The sequence below is a fragment of the Mytilus californianus genome, unplaced genomic scaffold, assembly GCF_021869535.1.
Source record: "Mytilus californianus isolate M0D057914Y unplaced genomic scaffold, xbMytCali1.0.p SCAF_7, whole genome shotgun sequence".
NCBI classification, from domain to species: Eukaryota; Metazoa; Mollusca; class Bivalvia; order Mytilida; family Mytilidae; genus Mytilus; species Mytilus californianus.
In genome coordinates this window covers 103,029,840-103,049,393 of record NW_026262723.1, presented here as the reverse complement: position 1 = coordinate 103,049,393, position 19,554 = coordinate 103,029,840, and the positions used below count along the sequence as shown (strand labels likewise).

The window sequence follows — 19,554 nt, the reverse complement described above, 5'->3', positions numbered from 1 at the left end:
ATCAGCTGATTTAATGTTATCAACAACTAGCCCTTGCCAATTATCTCCCTCAATATGAACTCTTTCTGAATACACTAAAGAAACAAAGCAGTAACTTATGCTATAGACTACACATTAAAAAAAGTTTCTTTTTAAATGATTAGGATTCGAAAGGTTAGTGTGGTTGTTCCGCTTTATATCTGTAATTGTTTTTTTATCTAATTTTTTAAAAATAAATCCAGTAGTTTTATTCGTGTTAATTCCAATACAGTAATGATACCAGCTGACATTTACAAAATACAAAGACAAATACAAATACGACAATAAAAACAAATGAATATACAGTGTGTTATTCATACTATTTTAGCAAGATAATACAATAAGCTTAAACAATACAACAGGTCTTGGCAACTTTAATTTTGCCTTAAATGAATGTTCGTCTCATGCATATCATTTATTCCAGCTTCATATACAGTAAAAATGTCAGCATCATTTTTTTCAAAATAAAACAAATTATCCTTCTACAGACATAGTAACAAGATGGAACTTTGTTACTGAAAGGGGAACTAGCTACGAGATAAATAAAAATTTTGAAATATGATTTTGTTTTGGTTCAATCATTAATGAAAGTGAAATAGTGAAATAATAATTCGCTTTTAGCAGCCAGTTTGGTTCAATTTTGTCAAAATAAGCTAAGAAACATCGATGATGTTTATTTGTCTCTTAAATATAGATACGATCATTGTGTACTCAATGTTTATGGACATTAAGATTGATTTTGTTATTGTTTAAAAGTTTTAAAAGACTGGATGGTCCTACATTTTGTCCATAGTAATTTGTCATATATTAACATGGGAGAATGTCATGCTTTTCTCTCTCAAAAAGATTAAACTTTTTCACAAGAATTCCATCTCATATGTACTGCTTGATACTTAAGTCGACCAAAATGAAAAGCATGAACGATCACTGATGAGCCATTATGTAGGTGTGAGTGATATCAAATCTTAATGACTCCTAGGCCTTCGGTAACATATGAAATAGAATACCCATTGTAGTAAACGTCATTTATTGGTATTTACAGAAAATGCAAGGTAAACACACATTTGTACATGTTAACATTAGCTTATAGTGTAGAATTTGTAATCTGTTTATAAATTGCTAATACACATTGCCATCTTCTGGCAGTTTTCTTGTATTCCTTAATACCAGTTTAGTTATCTTTCCGATGTTGTCTACATCCTGAGCAGTATCCAGTTCATTTCTAATATCTTTTATTTCAGAAATCACCTTTATTCGTATGATGGTCTGAATTATAAATATGCATGTTGTAAAGAAGATTGGTCATATTATTTAATTGCGTGAAAAATATTAAATTGTGAGCACGATAAAGATCATCATCATCATCCTCATCATTATCATCTTTTTCTTCTTCTTTTCTTAACTGCTCATCAACTTTTGAACTTATTAGCCTTCTCAACCTTTAGAGATTTTTTAGGGGTTATAAAGTGAATGTATTGGTATATCCTAAATGACTTTAATCGGAGCAAATGAATAAGTACACGAAACTTATGTTCAAGAAAGTTCTGTTAAAGTATATTAACCAGACAAAACGCAAAAACATATGTAATTGCATTCTATAAGTTCAACAAATTAAAAGTAATTCTACTTTATTTAAATCTATGTTCAGTTATTATGTATATATTTGTAAATATTCATAAGATATACTTTAAATTAAAAAAAAATGTCGCTGATTGAAGACATTTGCCAAAGCGATGAGGTATGTTATATAATCTTCTGAATTTCATTGTAAAAAATAGATATACAATGAATGTTCAAAAAGCATAACATATTTGCTTTCCTGTAGTATACTTGAATGAAGATTTGACCAATCAATGACTGCATATTTAAATGGAAAACACATTTTGTTTAGAACAATCAAACCAAAAAGCGTTCAAAACAATTATGGAGCCAGATTGAAATAGTCATCACTGGTGACAAGACAATTAAAATTACCTTTCTATCCATAAAGACAGCTAAAGTATCTAATGAAAGTGGTTGACAAAGTGTTAAATAATGATGATGCAAATATGCTATTGCGGCGGTAAGTTGTGACACCAGACGAATGCTCTCCTTAATGGTAAGTTTCCTCGAGGCAAATAGTTCTCTCAGAGTTATGTGCTTCATTTTCAGCATTTGTGAGTTGTTGATAAATGCAGAAGCCATAAACATTTCAGCTGATGTATCTGAAAAAAAAATTGATTTATAAGTCAACATATTTATATGTGTTTTCTGCTCTTTGGTCGGGTTGTTGTCTCTTTGACACATTCCACAATTCCATTCTCAATTTTATATGCAGCTTGCAACGTTGTAATTTGTGGGACAGAATCAATAAACATGCAAAAGAAAAAGTCTGTATGACATCCTTTTTTAGTTTCGAAACGTATAGAATATGCATTTAAATGCAGAATTAACTTTTTTTCTTACCTTTAAGTCGGTCTTTAACTTTGGAGATCTGGAATATTTTGCCAGATATTTTACCAAGAATATTTGGTTTCTACAAAAGAAAACAGTCATAAATTTTTAAATTAAGAAGATGAATTGTGGAACATTAATCTTGAATTCGTAACTAACAATTATCGATATCGATTTCTAATTCAAAATCTGTACTACTTTAATTATCTTTCCCTGGGTTTTAGGACCGGCTTTCACATAATGGAACTTGCAGTGTTTTAATCAGATTGATTAGTCGATGTAGTCGGATATGGTTATATAGTTTTAGTCCTCTACTTAAGTTGCAGAAGCATACAATTCAAGTGCGCTAATTTATCTTACATTTAGTTGTGAAAACAAAGAAGGAACTGCATAACAAGTTTCTATAACAAGGTATAATATCGATACTGTATCCAATCAAGGATTGAGCGGTTATATTGCAATTATATGCCAATTTGTCTGTACAAAAAAAAATGTTTTAATATAAGATCGTTCCCCTTACTAGAACTACTGAACAGAATGGTTTAATAGTTAGTCAATAGCTTGACAGTGGTGATTTGTAACGTTTTCTTTTGTAATGTGTTAGAAAATTTGGAATCTGTCAGGCCTACTTCCTGTTTGACAATACATTGAATTCTTCAATGTGTTTATTAAGAAGTGTATTATTAGATTTTCAAAACTCTTTTCAACTAAAAGTCATAATATGCAATCCTCGGCTCTTCAAATATATTGCACGATTTTACAATTACTTCAGAAATATTCCAAATGCATAATCATGCAATTTTAAAGGGACAGATCCAAGAAATAGATTTTTTTTACAGAAGGTGTTGCTCAAATGTGTTTATTGTTAAGTAAGTACCTGTTTGATTGTTGAAAACGTGTAAAGAAAAGGATTTAGTGCTGCATTTAACGGCATCACAAATACAGCTACCCAAGAATAAGTTTCTGGGGGAAATACTTGACCAGTCATTGCTAGCATGCCTAAAATGAAAAAAAAAACCTATATGTATTTATTAATAGATTTATCAAGCGTAAAAGAAACAACTTTTTAAGCTAAAACATTAGTTTAGTCCAATCTACAGGTCCCTTCCAGTTATTTGAATTGTCACTTAGTTTGTTTTTGTATCTTCAGATACTCATAAACTAAATACTTACAGAGTGACTTTGGTGCTGATAAAACACACAATACAACACTGCATAAAACATAGAAGGCTATGCAAATATGCAAAAACAATCTTCCGCAGAATTGCTTCACATATTGGAATCATTATACGACTTGACGTTTTCTATTACTTTAGAGGACAAAATGTGTATGTTATTCCTCATGCTGCATTTATTTAGAAACAAACAATTGTATTCATTATTCATAGCTCGGAATCGTCAGTCTGGTTGGATTCGGGATTTTTTTGGGGAGGGGGGAGCTTTTTCAATTTTTTGAATCCTCAACTTTTTACAGATTACAATTATTCTGAACGGCATGCACCACTGAGGGTACTTAGAAAATAGTTGCTAAGCTTGTTAATCCACACTCGAACTATTTTATGGCATGAGGAGAGAATTGTCACAGCAAAAAAGTACAACTTGTCAGTTTCAGATTTTACCAGAAAAGCTGTTGTAATGTTAATAAAACCAATTTGATCATAAAAGTTATGTTTGCATTGCAAAAAACAAAGAAAATACCAAGGAAGCAATCAAAATTGTAATTAAACAAAAATTAGACAACACCATGGCCAAAAAAGTCTAAAAAGAAAACAAATGACTAAATAACAGACAACAATAACAGAACACAAATAAAACCCATTAAGAAAAAGTTAGGGAACTCAGTGTTTCCACAAATATACGCAGTCACTGTTTCTCTTCTGGCAGCCGTCGTGCAGCTCATTGCAAGTACAATAAGGAGATAAGTCAGTAATGTCAAAATCAAAGAAGAAGACTTGATTATAGTTGTAACAAGTGGAGCATATCCGGGAGCATCTGTGACATATATAATTCATACGTTTATAAAATCATGATAGCGCCCGTACAACATTTGAAAGTGTGTTTTCAGATTTACATTTGGAAACCTTGGTGTAACAACTTCTATGTAAGCAGGAAACCCTCTATAAAAATCATAATATGAAACGCAAGTCATGGAATATCGTATAAGCAGGGAGATATATACGTAATATACAGGTGTTGCTTGAATGGGGTTACATAGAAATGAAAAGTTCACAATTGGAGCATTGAAATCATCTTTTTTTCTACAGTTTTGTTCTCAACCGACCTCCATTTGCTTTAATTTACAGATATTGGTCAAAATATGAAGCAGGCTAAACTGTATCCTCTATTCCAAGTTCATTGGGATAGATACAGTCTACATAATCAACAAACTTTGTGTTTATCAGTGAAGAAAAATCATCTTTATATCGAAACGTGAACTTTGATTGGGATAGATGTCAGCTTCTTCTTTTTTTTCTTGACAAGATTATGTATGAAGTCAGAAATAATTATGCAACAAGTCGGCAAGCAAATTTTATATTTTTGATCCGAATTTTTTGATTAATGAAGGTTTTAACAGGAATACTTTATGTTTTCGTCTTTTAATTCGCCTGTGGTTAGATGCACTAATAGCAGGATATGCTTGCCCTGTCCACACACCCTGATTGGCTTCTTTGGAGTTACCAAAATGTGGTCATATTTCAAATTTAAATTGTAATTTCTAGATTATTTTTTTTTAAATTATGCAATAAGATAGCCCCCGTTAAAGACTTTCATAAACAAAAACACAAAAAAAGTAATCATTGTAATTGTTTATTTACAATAGCAGTTGAGATGGTTTTTGCCTGGGGGCTTGTCTCCTGGTGTGGGTGGGTGCATTTGTTCCTGAATTGACGGTTTGTCTGTATATATCAGTATTTAACCATGAGTTTACCTGTCGATATTGCTTACCTTGCTTCGTGGATCACTTACCCATTATTCCAACAGGAAACCAACAAAGAAAGTCTGTTAAAACAATTAAAAATAATCGTCGAGCCAGTGTTAGGTCTTGTTTTGTCCTCTTCGCCATTATTCTATTACTACTTTTAGCTACATTGTAAATTGAAAATTGGCACCAAGCTATTACAGTAAACGCAATACTATTGTAAAACACGAAAACAGCTGTTGAATATTCCCATCCGCTGACTTTCTGTCGAGAAAATGGTAAAGCCAAACAAACTGCTGTTCTTGAATAAAACGTATTTGAAAAATACGACGTGTTAAAAATCGGGACCACAGCTATAATGATTACAAATACCCAGCATACAAATGTCGAAATTTTTGCTGTTTTGTATGTCATTCTCCTTCTGCCGAATGGGGACTTCACCATTAAATAGCAATCAAGAGTTGTTAACATAATAAAATTAACAGATGCTTCACATGAGATGGCCGCAATGATACCTGCAAATTTACAAACAAGACTATCTCGCCATTTTCTGTCATGTAAAATGTAGTTTCCAGAGTAGAACATATCAGCAACAGCAATAATGCCGAGGTACACACCCATTAACATGTCTGAAACACCAAGATTCATAATGAATAGTCCATTTGCCTTGAAAAGCAACGCTTTTTCGTAGATTATACGATAAAGTATTACTCCAATATTTCCAATTAAAGCATTAACTGCAATAATCCATAGGCACACACGCAATACATCATTTCTCATCAAATCGCTACACGAGGAAAATTCGTCCATTTTGGGATAACATTTATCTGCGAAAACAGATTCTGGTTTTAAACAACAAAATATATAGGAATCAGTTTTTATTTCTGTTAAATGAGAAAGGCGAGAAAATATATCTAGAGAAAATTCTGTCACATCGTTTCCTGTCAAATCAATTATCATAAGAGATACAAGTCCATCAAATCCTTTCTTCTCTACATTAGTTAGTCCATTCCCTGTTATGATAAGCGTTTCAAGGTTTTCTAAACCATTAAATGTCCCATCGAAAAGTTTTTTTATTCTAGTTCCAGACAGTTCCAGCCCTTTGACATTGGGTAATGACATGAACGTATATGGCTTGATTAATCCCAGCATCAGATTGTTTTTTAAGTTTAAGGTTACTAGTTTGGTGAGACCATAGAATGTGTAACTATCTAAAACCTTTATTTTGTTACTGCTCAAATCTAAATGAAGAAGGTTCATTAATTGCTCAAATGAGTATGGCATAATATTTGCAATGCTGCAGTTGAATAGATTAAGTTCAGCAAGGTACGTATATGCAGGAACGATTAAATTATTATTTGGAAATACTGAGCTGCTCAAATCTAGTTTTCTTGCTTCAACAGACAGATCCATGAAAACAGTTTCTACTTCTTTTTGATGACATATAAATACAAAACCTTCACACGAACATCCTGAAGGACATGTGACATCACATCCAATTTCATCATCCCCATGAGGACATTGTCTAATGTTATCACAAACCTCATCAAATAACAAACAAGTGGTTGACTGTTGACATCTATATAATCCAGGACAGGTTAAATTTCCTGAAAGCAGTCATATATAAACTAACCTCATTAAAAGATTTTGACTGATAAATTATGATTGCAAATTTCAGTTTATAAATCAAAGAAATGTTTAAATCAACATCTCCACTTCCATTGAGCAAAGTTGACCTTTGCATGTTTTGAATTTGTTTAAGTAAGCCCTGTCGGCGATCGATGCTCCGCAACTTTTGTCCTGGAGTTTACGGAATAAAAGTGTTTATCAGAATCATTCTTCGTTCCTACTGAATCGATAGTATACGATAATTTATATTATAAAATAACAGTAATTTTTGTAGATTTTCAAAAAAAAATGTTACGAAAATACAACTGTCATACATTTAGAGGTTTAGCTGGCTATAAAACCAGGATTTACCCACTATTTTCTTCCGATAATGTCTGTGTCAAGTGAGGAATATGACAGCTGTTTTCCATTAGTTCCGTTGGTGGATAGAGTCGTTCGATTGGTTTTATCAGGGTTTACGAACTTCTCTCTTTTTTAATTTAACTTGGAATTTGGTATTTTTGTTAATACTTTTTTGTCAGTATTCTGATCTGTAATACATTCCTCATGATGAAAAAGTAACGTACTTTTAAAACGGAAAAATGATAATACCTTTTGGACGATGGTCAATAGCACCTGCATTTGTTTTGAGAATAATTTCATTGGTCTATGCAAATAAGTATCAACTATTTGCACATTTATCATACCCTCGCTATACGAATTTTGTTATCGGGAAGCTGATGAGGAGAGATGTCAAATTGCATCACGCGGTATATCATACTCACATGAAGCTTGAATGCAAATTTCATGAATTTATTGTATGAATTTTTCTTGTGAAAAATATGATATTTTTCATTGATGGACGGACACATGGAAAATTTAGCGAAAAAGGATAAAGCCGTATACCCCCTACCTAGAAATAAATTGCCTTGAAAATCTTAAGTATTGGAGTTAAAAGCTTTTTAGAAACAATAGAACAACCGACTCTAATCGGGGATTATTAAAGGAGACAGTTTAATCATTCCTGAAATGAACCATTTAATTAATATCCCAAAATTTCTCTTAATTATACAGCTTGAAGACTGAAAAGAGTTTGTCTTTAAAATTATCTGGAATAGTCACTTGAATCAATAAAATCTGCTAAAACTTATAATCTATATTTACCACAAAATAATTCATCATCGCCATGCATGCAATGTTTTCTCCCGTCACAAAGAAAGCTCGATGTGATGCAATGACCCTCTTTGCATTTAAAGTAACCTGGCTTGCAAATCTGATTTTCTACAAAAAAAAGTTTTTATCTAAGTGTGATTAACCGTTGCCTCATATTTTTTTTTGTAAGGGTGAATATATTTGCTTTGTTCACACATTGTTGTCAATATTATGGAATTTTAGGTGTCTGTCATACAAGTTAGAGGTTTAGCTAGCTATAAAACCAGGTTTAATCCACCATTTTCTATATAAAAATGCCTGTACCAAGTCAAAAATATGACAGTTGTTTTCCATTCGTTTGATGTGTTTGAGCTTTTGATTTTGCCATTTTTTTAAAGGACTTTCCGTTTTGAATTTTCCTTGGAGTTCGGTATTTTTGTTATTTTACTTTTTTGTAAAAGTTAAGTGCTCAAGACACACCCTTTTATCGGCAATTGGTACGGTAATTGTTTTGTTTCCGGTATTTTCTATGCAAAAGGTCAAGTAACTGTCAAATGTGTAGTTAGGACTCCACCTATTTACAAGAATCTCAATGAATCAACTTCAAGTCGTGCGTTCAGATGTTTTCCACCAAAATTGTCAAAAATAGCAAATTTCTTAAAAACTATAATTTGATCGTCATATTTTAGGTTTCGTGTAATATAAATAGACCTTCTTGTCAAAGTATCGTCATTTCTATTATTTAAAATTATTGTTATATACATGAGTGAAAGTTGGTCAGTCTTAAATTATGATTAAGGTAATTTATTCACTTCCTTTTCTAAATAATAAAAAATAGCAGATTTAAGCTTATTTACATATATTTCAACTGGGTCACAATAAAAAGATGTTGACATATTAGGGGACTTCATTCGTAGGTACAGAACAATGTTAACTTTGTTCCTATTCTAAATCGTTTTTATAATACAATTTGTGTGTCTTACCACAATGCTGAAGATGAGTCATATCCCTACAACCAATCAAATCACTTTTATCATTTACACGCATTTCGCAGTGATCTGTATAGTTATACAATTTTCCGTCAGAACACAGGGATTGGCTAAGGGAACCGTTTTTAGAAATTTCTGAAAATTATACACAAATGATATTATAAGATAGTTATAGTTAAAAACATATCTTCACATTTTAGTTAAATAATCTGATAAGAAGCATTCATCGGAGAGTTTGAAGTAAAAAATTAATATCAGTATACGAATCACATAATATAATTCAAGTGAGCATTAAAGAATACAAATGACTGTAAAAACCGAGGACGTTATATGATCAGCTTAAACATTATAAAAGTGAGGCGAACTATCCCAAACTCATAAGTCGAAAACAAAGTGAGAATGTCATTAATTATACAATCATGCTGTCTGTTCATCATACTTTACCTGATTTACATACAACAGGTCCAACTGTCACATCATAAAACCCCTCGCCACTGTAAGACTTCTCTGGAATAAGATAAGCATTAAACGGAAGTCTGTCGTGATTTGAAATTTCTATATCATCAGTAAACACTTTATTGATATCTGCTTGACTCCAGTCAATACCTCCAATACAATGGCAACTACAGAAAAAGTAAAAAAGTTCATATTAAATGATTGACTTAAATTTTGCTGCAAAGAGTTCCGTAGAACACAACCACAGAGAATATTGTACGGTTTTATATTTGTTTTTATTTTAAAGGTACGGGTTTCATTTGGAACTCTTACCTTTTAGAGTGACTTCAATAAACATATGTATGCTTGTGTGCATAAAGATTTAATAAACTTTCAATCTAAATTATACCGTTAAGCAGTTTTCTAATAAGGAATATATAAAAACAAAACAAATCATGCGATGTGCAATACTGTGTTCAGAGCTATATCAAGACTAAAGAAAGATTAGAAAACCGAAGCATAAGAAATGGATAGCTATCAAAGATCATTGCCACATTGCGTTTTTATTTTTTAAAACATTATCCATTTATGACAACTCAGATGATGATACTCTTTTCATCCGAGTTAACTGGAGCTAAGTTACTTACCTATCATGACATGCCTCGATAACAGTTTCTGTGTACTTTCCACTGCTATCCAAATGTAAGGCTTCGTGGAAATAGCATGTCAGTTTAACATTTTGTGAACACCTCTGTTCGTTATTCTGCATAACACTCTTAATCATGTCCACAGGAAATACAAAAATATTTGATTTTGTTTCAACGTGACCAATAGCGCTTTTAATTTTGCCAACAAAATTATAATGAAAGGATGTTGAAACCAGTATTGTATTGTCTTGTTCGTTGAATTCACAATATACCAAATATCTATCTGCAATGAAAGATTTTTTCAATGGCATTTCTCTGCAATGTTTTCAATTTCAGCTACGTTGAATCTCTTACACTACACTTTCTTTTAAATCAAAAGTCGATAGCAAGAATATAAGAACTACTATTTTTTATTTTATTTACCGTATTATACAATAGAGAAATCGAGATAAAAATCACCCAATCATCCAAAACATGTCACTGTTACGACTGTTGGTCACTCCCGGTATTTTAGTGGGGTTCGTGTTGCTCAGTCTTTAGTTTTCTATGTTGTGTTTTGTGAACTGTTGTTTGTCTTTTGGTCTTGTCCTTTTTTTGCCAAAGCTTTGAGAGGTTATTTTAAACTTATGAGTTAGAATGTCCCTTTGGTATCTTTCGCCTCTCTTTTTATATTGTCAACAAAAATGTTCAGATGGAAAAAAAACTTTACGGGACTTTCTGTTGGGTTTTTCTGGTACAACATATGCAAAATGTTTAGAAAATTTCAAATGAAGTTATAGTGAATTCAAACATATACCATCACATTGACTACATTTTTGCAACGTATTAAGCATATCAATTCGAATAAAAAATCAATTTTCTTCATTGTCTTCTAAATAAATGGTTTAAATTTTTGAAATAGTTTAAATTTCTGGTAAATAATTCAACAAAAACTGACTATAATTGGGTAATATATTATACCATCTGTTCCTTGATCTATATAATACATCCCATTTGATCTCGCCCCGATGACCCACCATTGTTCACACGATGTCTGTTTGATACTATACGTGCAACCATACTCGTCCTCTAAGTATCTTCCAGGACAGTCAGATATAGTATCACATACACGATATTGACTGATGCATGATTTGTCATAACATTGATAACTGTTAAAACTGCAAGTTTCTGTAAAACAAATGTATAGATATATTTACATTTACAGCGAAAACAACATTATAATAGCATAGTGTTACTCAAAGGAGGGTTACGTTAATCAGTGAATCTCTATCGAAAATAACGAGAAAAAAACCTTTCTGTCATCCAACACCACTGTCATGTGTTCCTATCTATATACTCCACCGAAATTCTGATGTGCAATAAAAAATTTTTTTTTTGAATGAAACTTTTTAAATACATGCACATATAAGAAATGTTTTATGCCAGGTCAGGACTAAAGTGTAAATACTTTCAATTTGTAAATTTTTGTTATTATCCCAAATTGAATTCTCTATCTGTCCCTATGTCTAAATGAAGGACCTTTTCAAAGGAGGTAATTAACATTTTGTTCTTATATGATTAGGTTTATTTTAAATTTTCTAACAAATATCATGTAAATCAATTAGCTAAATATCAAATATACCTTTTAAAGTAGAAAATGTATTTTTTTCATGAATTCTTTTCCAATTTACAAAATGCTCACATGCAAATCGGTATTTTTTTTTGAGATATTACAACTCTGCCGTTTATCGACTGTTTAAAAGTCTTCATGTCTGGAAAAAAACTTCTCACCTTACTTTAAATACCTTTCTCTTAAGCATATATTCCGCAGTTTTTAACAATAAATATATAATAAATTTAAAATTTTCAAAATTTTCAGTTACGAATACCATTTAAAGGTAAAGGAAATATTGAATATATTTTAAGACTTTTATCTTAAATAATCTAAACGAATGATGAGAGCTGTAGCTCTCACTTGGCGTGCACCACGCATTCTCAATTTTTTTATTTCTTAATATTTCCCAGCCACTTAAATTGAAAAAAAAAGTAAATTCGAAAATTATATTCGTTCCTACTGCTAACTTGTTACAGTAACAAATAGAAAAATATTATCATTAGTCATTTTTAAAATAAGTTTGCAGCCTTTAAGGCACAAAAATGAGAGACCATTTTAAAGATCGTGGTCCAATAAAACCCACTGACCAACCGATATGCTCTATATTGATTGTTTTCAAGGGAAATTCAAAAAGATAATTAATAGAAAGCATCATAATGCATAGCAGAGTTGCAATCCAAATGAATTTGTAGTAGAAATATAGTTTGTTTGTGTTGGGACATTTGTTTGTTATTCTTTTTGGTTTTTTGATGCGTTGACTATAAAGTCTGATGACAATTTATGTTAAATGATGGTAGTTTCTGACATCGGAAGTATTGGAACCTGCTATAGCCAGAAACTAGATATTTTCCTGAATTTCAAGGAAACTAAAATTTTAGCCTGATATCAGTATATTTTTAGTTGATATGACCTTTATCTTAATCATAACGACTTTAAATTCATTTGCAATCTTCCTCTCTATTCAAATTTGGTAAAGGTCTGATTTCGGAACAAAAGATGTTGTCCAAAAATTAAAAAAAAATACTCAAATTTGTCTCTTTCCGTGGGAATTTGTCAAACTGACTTTCAAAATGACTGGATGTATCTTCAAAAGTTATTATCCAAAACCCAAAATATGCCAATATATCAGTCTTTTAATTTCAGCTTTGACCCATTGACACGAATATTTTCCGAAATATCAGTCTAATAAAATGCACATTGACCTTGATCTGCTGACCTGCTGACCCAAAATTCAATAGTTAGCTGTCCAAGGGCCACGTATTAGCTAAGTTTGTTTAAGGTTTGATATGAGGTTCAAAGGATATTATTCGGATTTTATATTATGCCCCAATAACAGTCTATCAATAACTGCTGTAACCTTGACCTTCGACCTAGGGCTTGCAAATTAATAATGTTTTCATTTCCTTATCGGGCATTATTAAAAAGTTTGGTTAGAAAATTCTTTTTGGATCAAAAGATTGTGACCGGAAACCAAAATCCTTTTTTAACTACAACTTATAACTACTTTCCTCTGGAAGGGAAGTAGCTCGTGTCCAAATATAGTTCTCTAGTTAGTCATGGAAATCATTACATGACTTAAGTATTACAAATTGCTGTACCAAAAACGGTTAAACTGAGGATGATAGTCCTTGATGAAAGAATCAACGATCATAGAAGGCGATTGAGCGAATACTAACATTAACGCTTAGACAATACGAACGTCCATATTAAGGAACTCAAAATTGTATGGTGTACATTCTGTAAATATTATTTATAAGTTTATACATAAAAAAAATTATACAAAAGCAATAACTGGTCATTTTGACTATAGTGCAGATTTGAATACATGTTTATGAATAACTTCTTTGAAAACAGAAAGAGTTTTGTCATTGCATGTTACTGTTTCAAAGGTACCACGGAAGTTGTACCCTCTATAAAGTAACATTTCACTTTTTCCTTTTTTTTTATGAATTGGCAAATAGCTTAGCATATATTTTATATACCACAACTGTTCTCATCCGATCCATCAAGACAATCGATTGTGACGTCACAGCGTTGTGCTGAAGGAATACACTGTTTGTTGTCACACTGCCATTCTCCGTTTGTACAACTTCCCCATCCTAAACAAAAGATATCAGTTGAATACAGAGATAACAATATATATTTCCGAGATAAAGACATATATGATAATCATTTACCAGAAACATTATATTATTGTAAGTAGAGTATTGTTTTCATTTATAAGATAGAGGTAACCTCCCTTTCAGAAAGGAATTAGTCAAACATGCAGATTCTGGAACTGTTTGTAATGAGTTAACATTTCCTTAGTTCAACAGGAATAAGCGGATTATTGAATATTTCATCTGAATTTAGATGTGTTCAGATGTCTTTCTCTTGAGAAGTGAAATGATATCTTGTAACTTCTAGTCTTAACATTACAACACTGAAGTCTCTTTTGCACAATACCCTGCATATTATTTATCAAATGAAATTATAATAATACTCCGAAGCACAATAATTTTAACCTCAACTCTTTACAAATGGTCCAATGTGTGTGTATGTCTGGTTCTTTGTTAGAGTCAGGTGTTGGTGGTTAATGTTGTTTGTTGTACCATCAGGTATTTTAGGCGATTTCAGCTATAAATTTTTATGTATAAATATTCTGAAAGCTTTGCATACCCCTTAAGGTCTACACCAACAGAGATTGTTAAAAAATTTAGATTTCGAGCATTAACCTTCGATACCCTTAATTGGAATCGTGATGTTATTTCAAATATCCTGTCATATACAAGCTCTGCAAACGATCAATTCATTAAACATCAAATTCGAAATTTTTCCATATTTCCTTCAGGAAAAACATTTTCAAACTTACATAATACAAATAACACTTTGTTTGGATTTTTCAGGAACGCTTAAACCCAAACATTTGAAAGCCAAAGATGTTAAAATGCTTGAATACGTGAGAAGCTTTATGACAAAAAAGGAAACAAAAAAAAAGTCAATTCATCTTAGGTCAACTTTGTGTGAAGGAGTTGGCACATTAGATTCTAAATACTTTCTTTATTTATTTACGGAGAATTTTAGAAAATAATGTTATAAATCATGTCAGTACCGGAACACTGGCTACTGAACTGATGATACCCTTGGAGACTAGCAGTCCATCATCAGTGGTATCGAAAAATAGTAAATGAAAATAACAGTAAATAAATTTCGTGCATCCGAAGCTCTTTTCTGGATTCTCCTTCATTAGGTATGCTCATACCCAACATTTGAAAGCCAAAATATATATAAACCTGAATACGCGATGGGTTTCATGACCTAAAGGAACCTAACGAAAATAGTATAAGATAAATCGGTAAAGTTTCGGATTTTTACCTGTACATACATACAATCCTATATATACCTGTTCTATCTAGAGAAAATCATTTCATTAATATATTGAAATTAATAATTGAACTTACGGCAGTGATGTTCGTCTGATCCATCATTACAGTGCACTATGTGGTCACAGAAGAAGGTAAATTGTATACATGAACCATCTGCACATTGGTACTGGGAACTTAAACATGCTGTTCCTGTAATCGTAATGAAAGCAAAGTTCTGCTTCAATATTATACAATTATAATTATTGATTGATTGATTGATTGAAATTAGATGAATCAACATAGAAATCATAGCACCTGAAAAAATTTGACAATGTTATAAAAAAGAAAATTTCTATTTCTATTTTAGCATTGCACAAAGTCATGTTTTTCTCACACTGTTGATTACATCTATGACTAAATCCTTTGGATTAACACTGATTTTGTCTTTTGATATATGATTTTTTATTATTTATCATTGGATATGAACAAATTTAAGTAACTGCGGGTAACCTTAAATCGGTATTATGTGTCTTTAGTCTTTTTGTTAGTTAATTTTTGTGCTTTAAATCGATTTGATGAGTCAAGACCTTTTCGTGTGATTTTTAGTGGTCTGGTTGTCGTTTGTATTTCATATTTGTTTTCCGCTAATTGTTTTGTACGTTAAAAATCTGTCTGTTGGTTTTCTCGTTTGGGTTGTTTTACATTTTGTGATGAAGGGCCTTTTATAGCTTGCTATGGGCTATGAGTTTTTCTGAATGCTGTATGATGACCCAAAGTTGCTAACATATACGTCATTATGTCGCTGATTGTTAGTTGTGTAATTTTACAATACTACCACATCTTCTTTTTATAATATCGTATCTAGTTATGTCATTTCTGTCGTTGTGTGGTTATGAAGACTCCGAAGGTAACACATACCTAGTAGCCAGTGCCTAACGTAATGGCATGTTATGTATCATAAATGTTATGGAATTTTTCTGTTAAAATTTTTTAAAAGTAGAATTTAAACTTGTATTTGAAATAATCAAAGTTGGATACTAAATTACGATGTGTTTGCATTAAATTTATATAAATAAAGAGATCATAATGATTATTCTTTAATGTCTTTTCTCTACAAGTGCAGAGAAAATGAAAACTGGAGTCTTGAAGTAGCCTCATTTGCTCACTTACTTTTTATACATAATAATGCCTTAAGTTCCTGTAAGATATTAAGGTAAGAGGATTGTGTTTTGGCAACAGAAAGTGCCTGACAACCTGTCTCAAAAAAGTTGGAACACAGATTTTCAATATTTATCAGTCCTTTCCTATTTTTTATACAAGTATTATTCATTCACAGATACATTTGTCACACTTCCTTTCATAAAATATGGTGATCGTATATACATTAACTACTTTTGGGAGGAACAAATTATATTTTACAAAAATGGTCTGTTAAAATGATGCCATCATAATGTTTTTATTCATAACACATTTGCTTAGTTTGGCTGATATTGATTTTTTAAGCTAGAATTACCCTTTAAATGTACTTAATCTTCATCTAAAAATTTTAATTGTTAAAATAATTGTTTTGAATTTAATATTTTGGGGTGTTTCGTTGTTAGTTTTATTGTTTTTTATGTTATCTCCTGTTTACTGTCTTCAATTTATTATGCATATTTTAATATTGTTTATTGTTTTATTTACAGTCCATTATTCACATTGACAACCAATCAAAGTATAATATTAAGTACAATAAAGTAGTATTCCAGGACAAGATGATAATTAGCTAGACCACATAATTGCCTTTATAATATAACAACGGTAGGTAAAGCGTCCGGTTTGGATTGTGTTTTTTCTAATGAATTGATCGGTTTTTTTCGAGTGACCAGGTTCTGTCCTGTGAATATGATGCAAAATGAAAACAAACAGACATCTTTTTTAGTAAAGCATGAAAAGGAACATCATGATGATAAATATTTTAGTATATTTGATAAAAAGGTATTGTTAACCACACATTATTCTAGAAGTTATACAAGTTGAATATATCCTAAGAATGATTTTATTTTAAAATAATTACACCTAATATAAGTCCCCTGGATTTGGATGTGCATTATCATGTATCTTAAATAAGATGAATATTGTTCATATATCACCATATATGCAATAATATATGCTGCCTTCAATACAATCTCTGTCGTTGTATTTGCCAAAACGTATACTAGTGGCAACAGAAATTAACTGATGATCAAGTCTCATTAATGCAATAAGAAGATACATATCAAGGTAAAGAAAATAAATGAGGGAACCGCATTAACACCAAAAGGAGCGAGACCCGGTGCTTCGACAGGGTAAGCGAATAAACTTTCATTCAAATGTCACCATCGAGAACAGAACACAATCAATAAATTTATAAATCATACGAATATTCTGGTATATTAATAATCGAATATTTTTAAGGATTTCTGATTCGTTAAAACTTGATCACATGTTCATTTGTATATACTAAGTTTGCACGTCGATAATGTTGTGTTTAGCTTTTTAGTAGGTCAAAAACAGCATATTGCACTTGACATACAGCATGTTACTAAAAATACATTCTAGAAATCCACAATTTTACATTGTTCATGCAATGGTTGTTGATTAATAATATAACAATTGTAGCCTTTGTCTGAGGTCAATATGGTGTTATATCGACCTCGTATCGACCTCATACAAAGGTTATAATTGTATTATATAAAGCTAAAACACCGCGATAACATGTCGCTATCTATATGACCATATGTTCACCAGTCCAAGATACTCTTTATCGTTTTTGCGCTTTTTCAAATGCTAATGTCTTGGACAAATATACAGAATAAATTTCGAATGTTTAACTTTACTATCTCTCGTGTTATTCGGTGTAACTAAACAGACATATCAGGAGGGATTTTTGCAAAATTCCAGCTCTGAGAAAAAATATTCTCCGCCAAGCGACTTAAAAATTTTTACCTTTTCTCGACAGGTAGTTTCGCAAATACCCCTTGGGAATATCATATATTTTTTCAATATTTATCTAAATATAAGTTTTTATCTAAGTGTCACATGAGTATTCAGTAAAAGTGGTGTCATATCATTATATGTTTATATGTTATTGCGTTCTTTTGTTTTTGTTTTGTTTTCATTTTATTTGTTTGTTTGTTAAGAAGTTAAAGATTTCGTCATGTGAATCTTATTATGGTGTATTTCCAATTTTGTAATAGTGGTGAAAATTTAAATTAAAGTTTAAAAGCTTAATACTATTAATATTTGAATGAGACATGAAAAGTTATATAGGAATCGAATTGACCTACATGAAGAGTAACTCTGTGTTCGATTGTTTTTTTAATAGACAAGCAACTTAGACAAATATAGTATCCCCTTTTTTGGAGATAGAACATTTCACTACAAACAATGTAGTTTTATCCCTATATTTCCATTGGAGATAGACCATGGATTTCTTAACTTTGTAATATCCCCGATTCTGTACTGCTGCATTTGCTAAGAATTGCTCATAGATTGAGTTCAAACCATGCAAACCATTAAATAATAGTACTACAGCAAAAATACATGAGAAATAGTGGAGATACAACACTATAAAAATATTTTCTCTGAACTAACTAGATGAATAAGCCGTTATAATCCAATGGGGGTGTGGAAATAGAACAGTGTAGTTCTTGCAAAAACCCGTAGAGAGTAGAAATCTCGTATTATAGTTGTATAGGGAGATAGACCAATGCATTTGGATCTCAAATTTATAGTTATCTCCTATCTCCATTTTATCAAAAGTGGACATATAGCACTATAAGATTTACACGACGATTTTTAAAGAGAATATATCAAGGTCAAAAAGAAGTTACATTTGAATCAAGGGTTATTTCATCATCAATGGTCTAATTTCTAATGACATACAGAACATAGACGATATACCAGGTGAATTTCAGTAAAAACAAATAACGTGAAGCAAACACAAAAAATTTCTCACCACAATATTTTTCATCAGAATTGTCAGAACAATCATTATAAGAATCACAAACTGCTAACTGTGATATAACTTCTTCATTTCCACAGGTAAACATGGAACGATTAGAAAATGGCGATCCTGTATTGTTCATTACTCTTATTCCGTCATCGATCTCTGAAAAAAAATAGTATGTATCCTTAAAATAAGGTTAGACAGTTAACATGTCCTGTACCAAGTCAGGAATATGGCAGTTGTTATCAAATAGTCCGTTTCGATGTATGTTGATGTTTTTTTTTGTTGCAGTTCAGTGTTTCTGTAGTTTCGTTGTTTTCCTCTTATAGTTGGTGTTTTTCCTCCGTTTTAGTTTGTAACCCGGATTTGTTTTCGCTTAATCGATTTGTGACTATTGAACAGCGGTATACTATTGATGCCTTTATTTATTAGACAGAATATACA

The 19,554-nt window shown here is 31.3% G+C and overlaps 2 protein-coding genes and 1 long non-coding RNA gene across 3 annotated transcripts; all 3 read right to left on the bottom strand.

The window, feature by feature from the left end:
- Positions 1–1,045: 1,045 nt before the first annotated feature.
- On the bottom strand, positions 1,046–2,535 carry LOC127709789 (uncharacterized). The gene is made up of 3 exons (XR_007985767.1): positions 2,464–2,535; positions 1,993–2,222; positions 1,046–1,284 (listed from the first exon to the last, which is right to left on the bottom strand). It is a non-coding gene; the product is annotated as an uncharacterized LOC127709789 (long non-coding RNA).
- A 458-nt stretch (positions 2,536–2,993) lies between these two features.
- Positions 2,994–7,743, bottom strand: LOC127709599 (G-protein coupled receptor GRL101-like). Its single transcript, XM_052215201.1, has 4 exons — positions 7,698–7,743; positions 5,419–6,978; positions 3,329–3,450; positions 2,994–3,083 (listed from the first exon to the last, which is right to left on the bottom strand). The coding sequence occupies exons 1-4, from the start codon at positions 7,741–7,743 to the stop codon at positions 2,994–2,996; spliced, it is 1,818 nt and encodes a 605-aa protein (XP_052071161.1).
- A 6,027-nt stretch (positions 7,744–13,770) lies between these two features.
- Positions 13,771–19,213, bottom strand: LOC127709598 (low-density lipoprotein receptor-related protein 8-like). The gene is made up of 3 exons (XM_052215200.1): positions 19,120–19,213; positions 15,237–15,350; positions 13,771–13,895 (listed from the first exon to the last, which is right to left on the bottom strand). The coding sequence occupies exons 1-3, from the start codon at positions 19,211–19,213 to the stop codon at positions 13,771–13,773; spliced, it is 333 nt and encodes a 110-aa protein (XP_052071160.1).
- Positions 19,214–19,554: the final 341 nt, after the last annotated feature.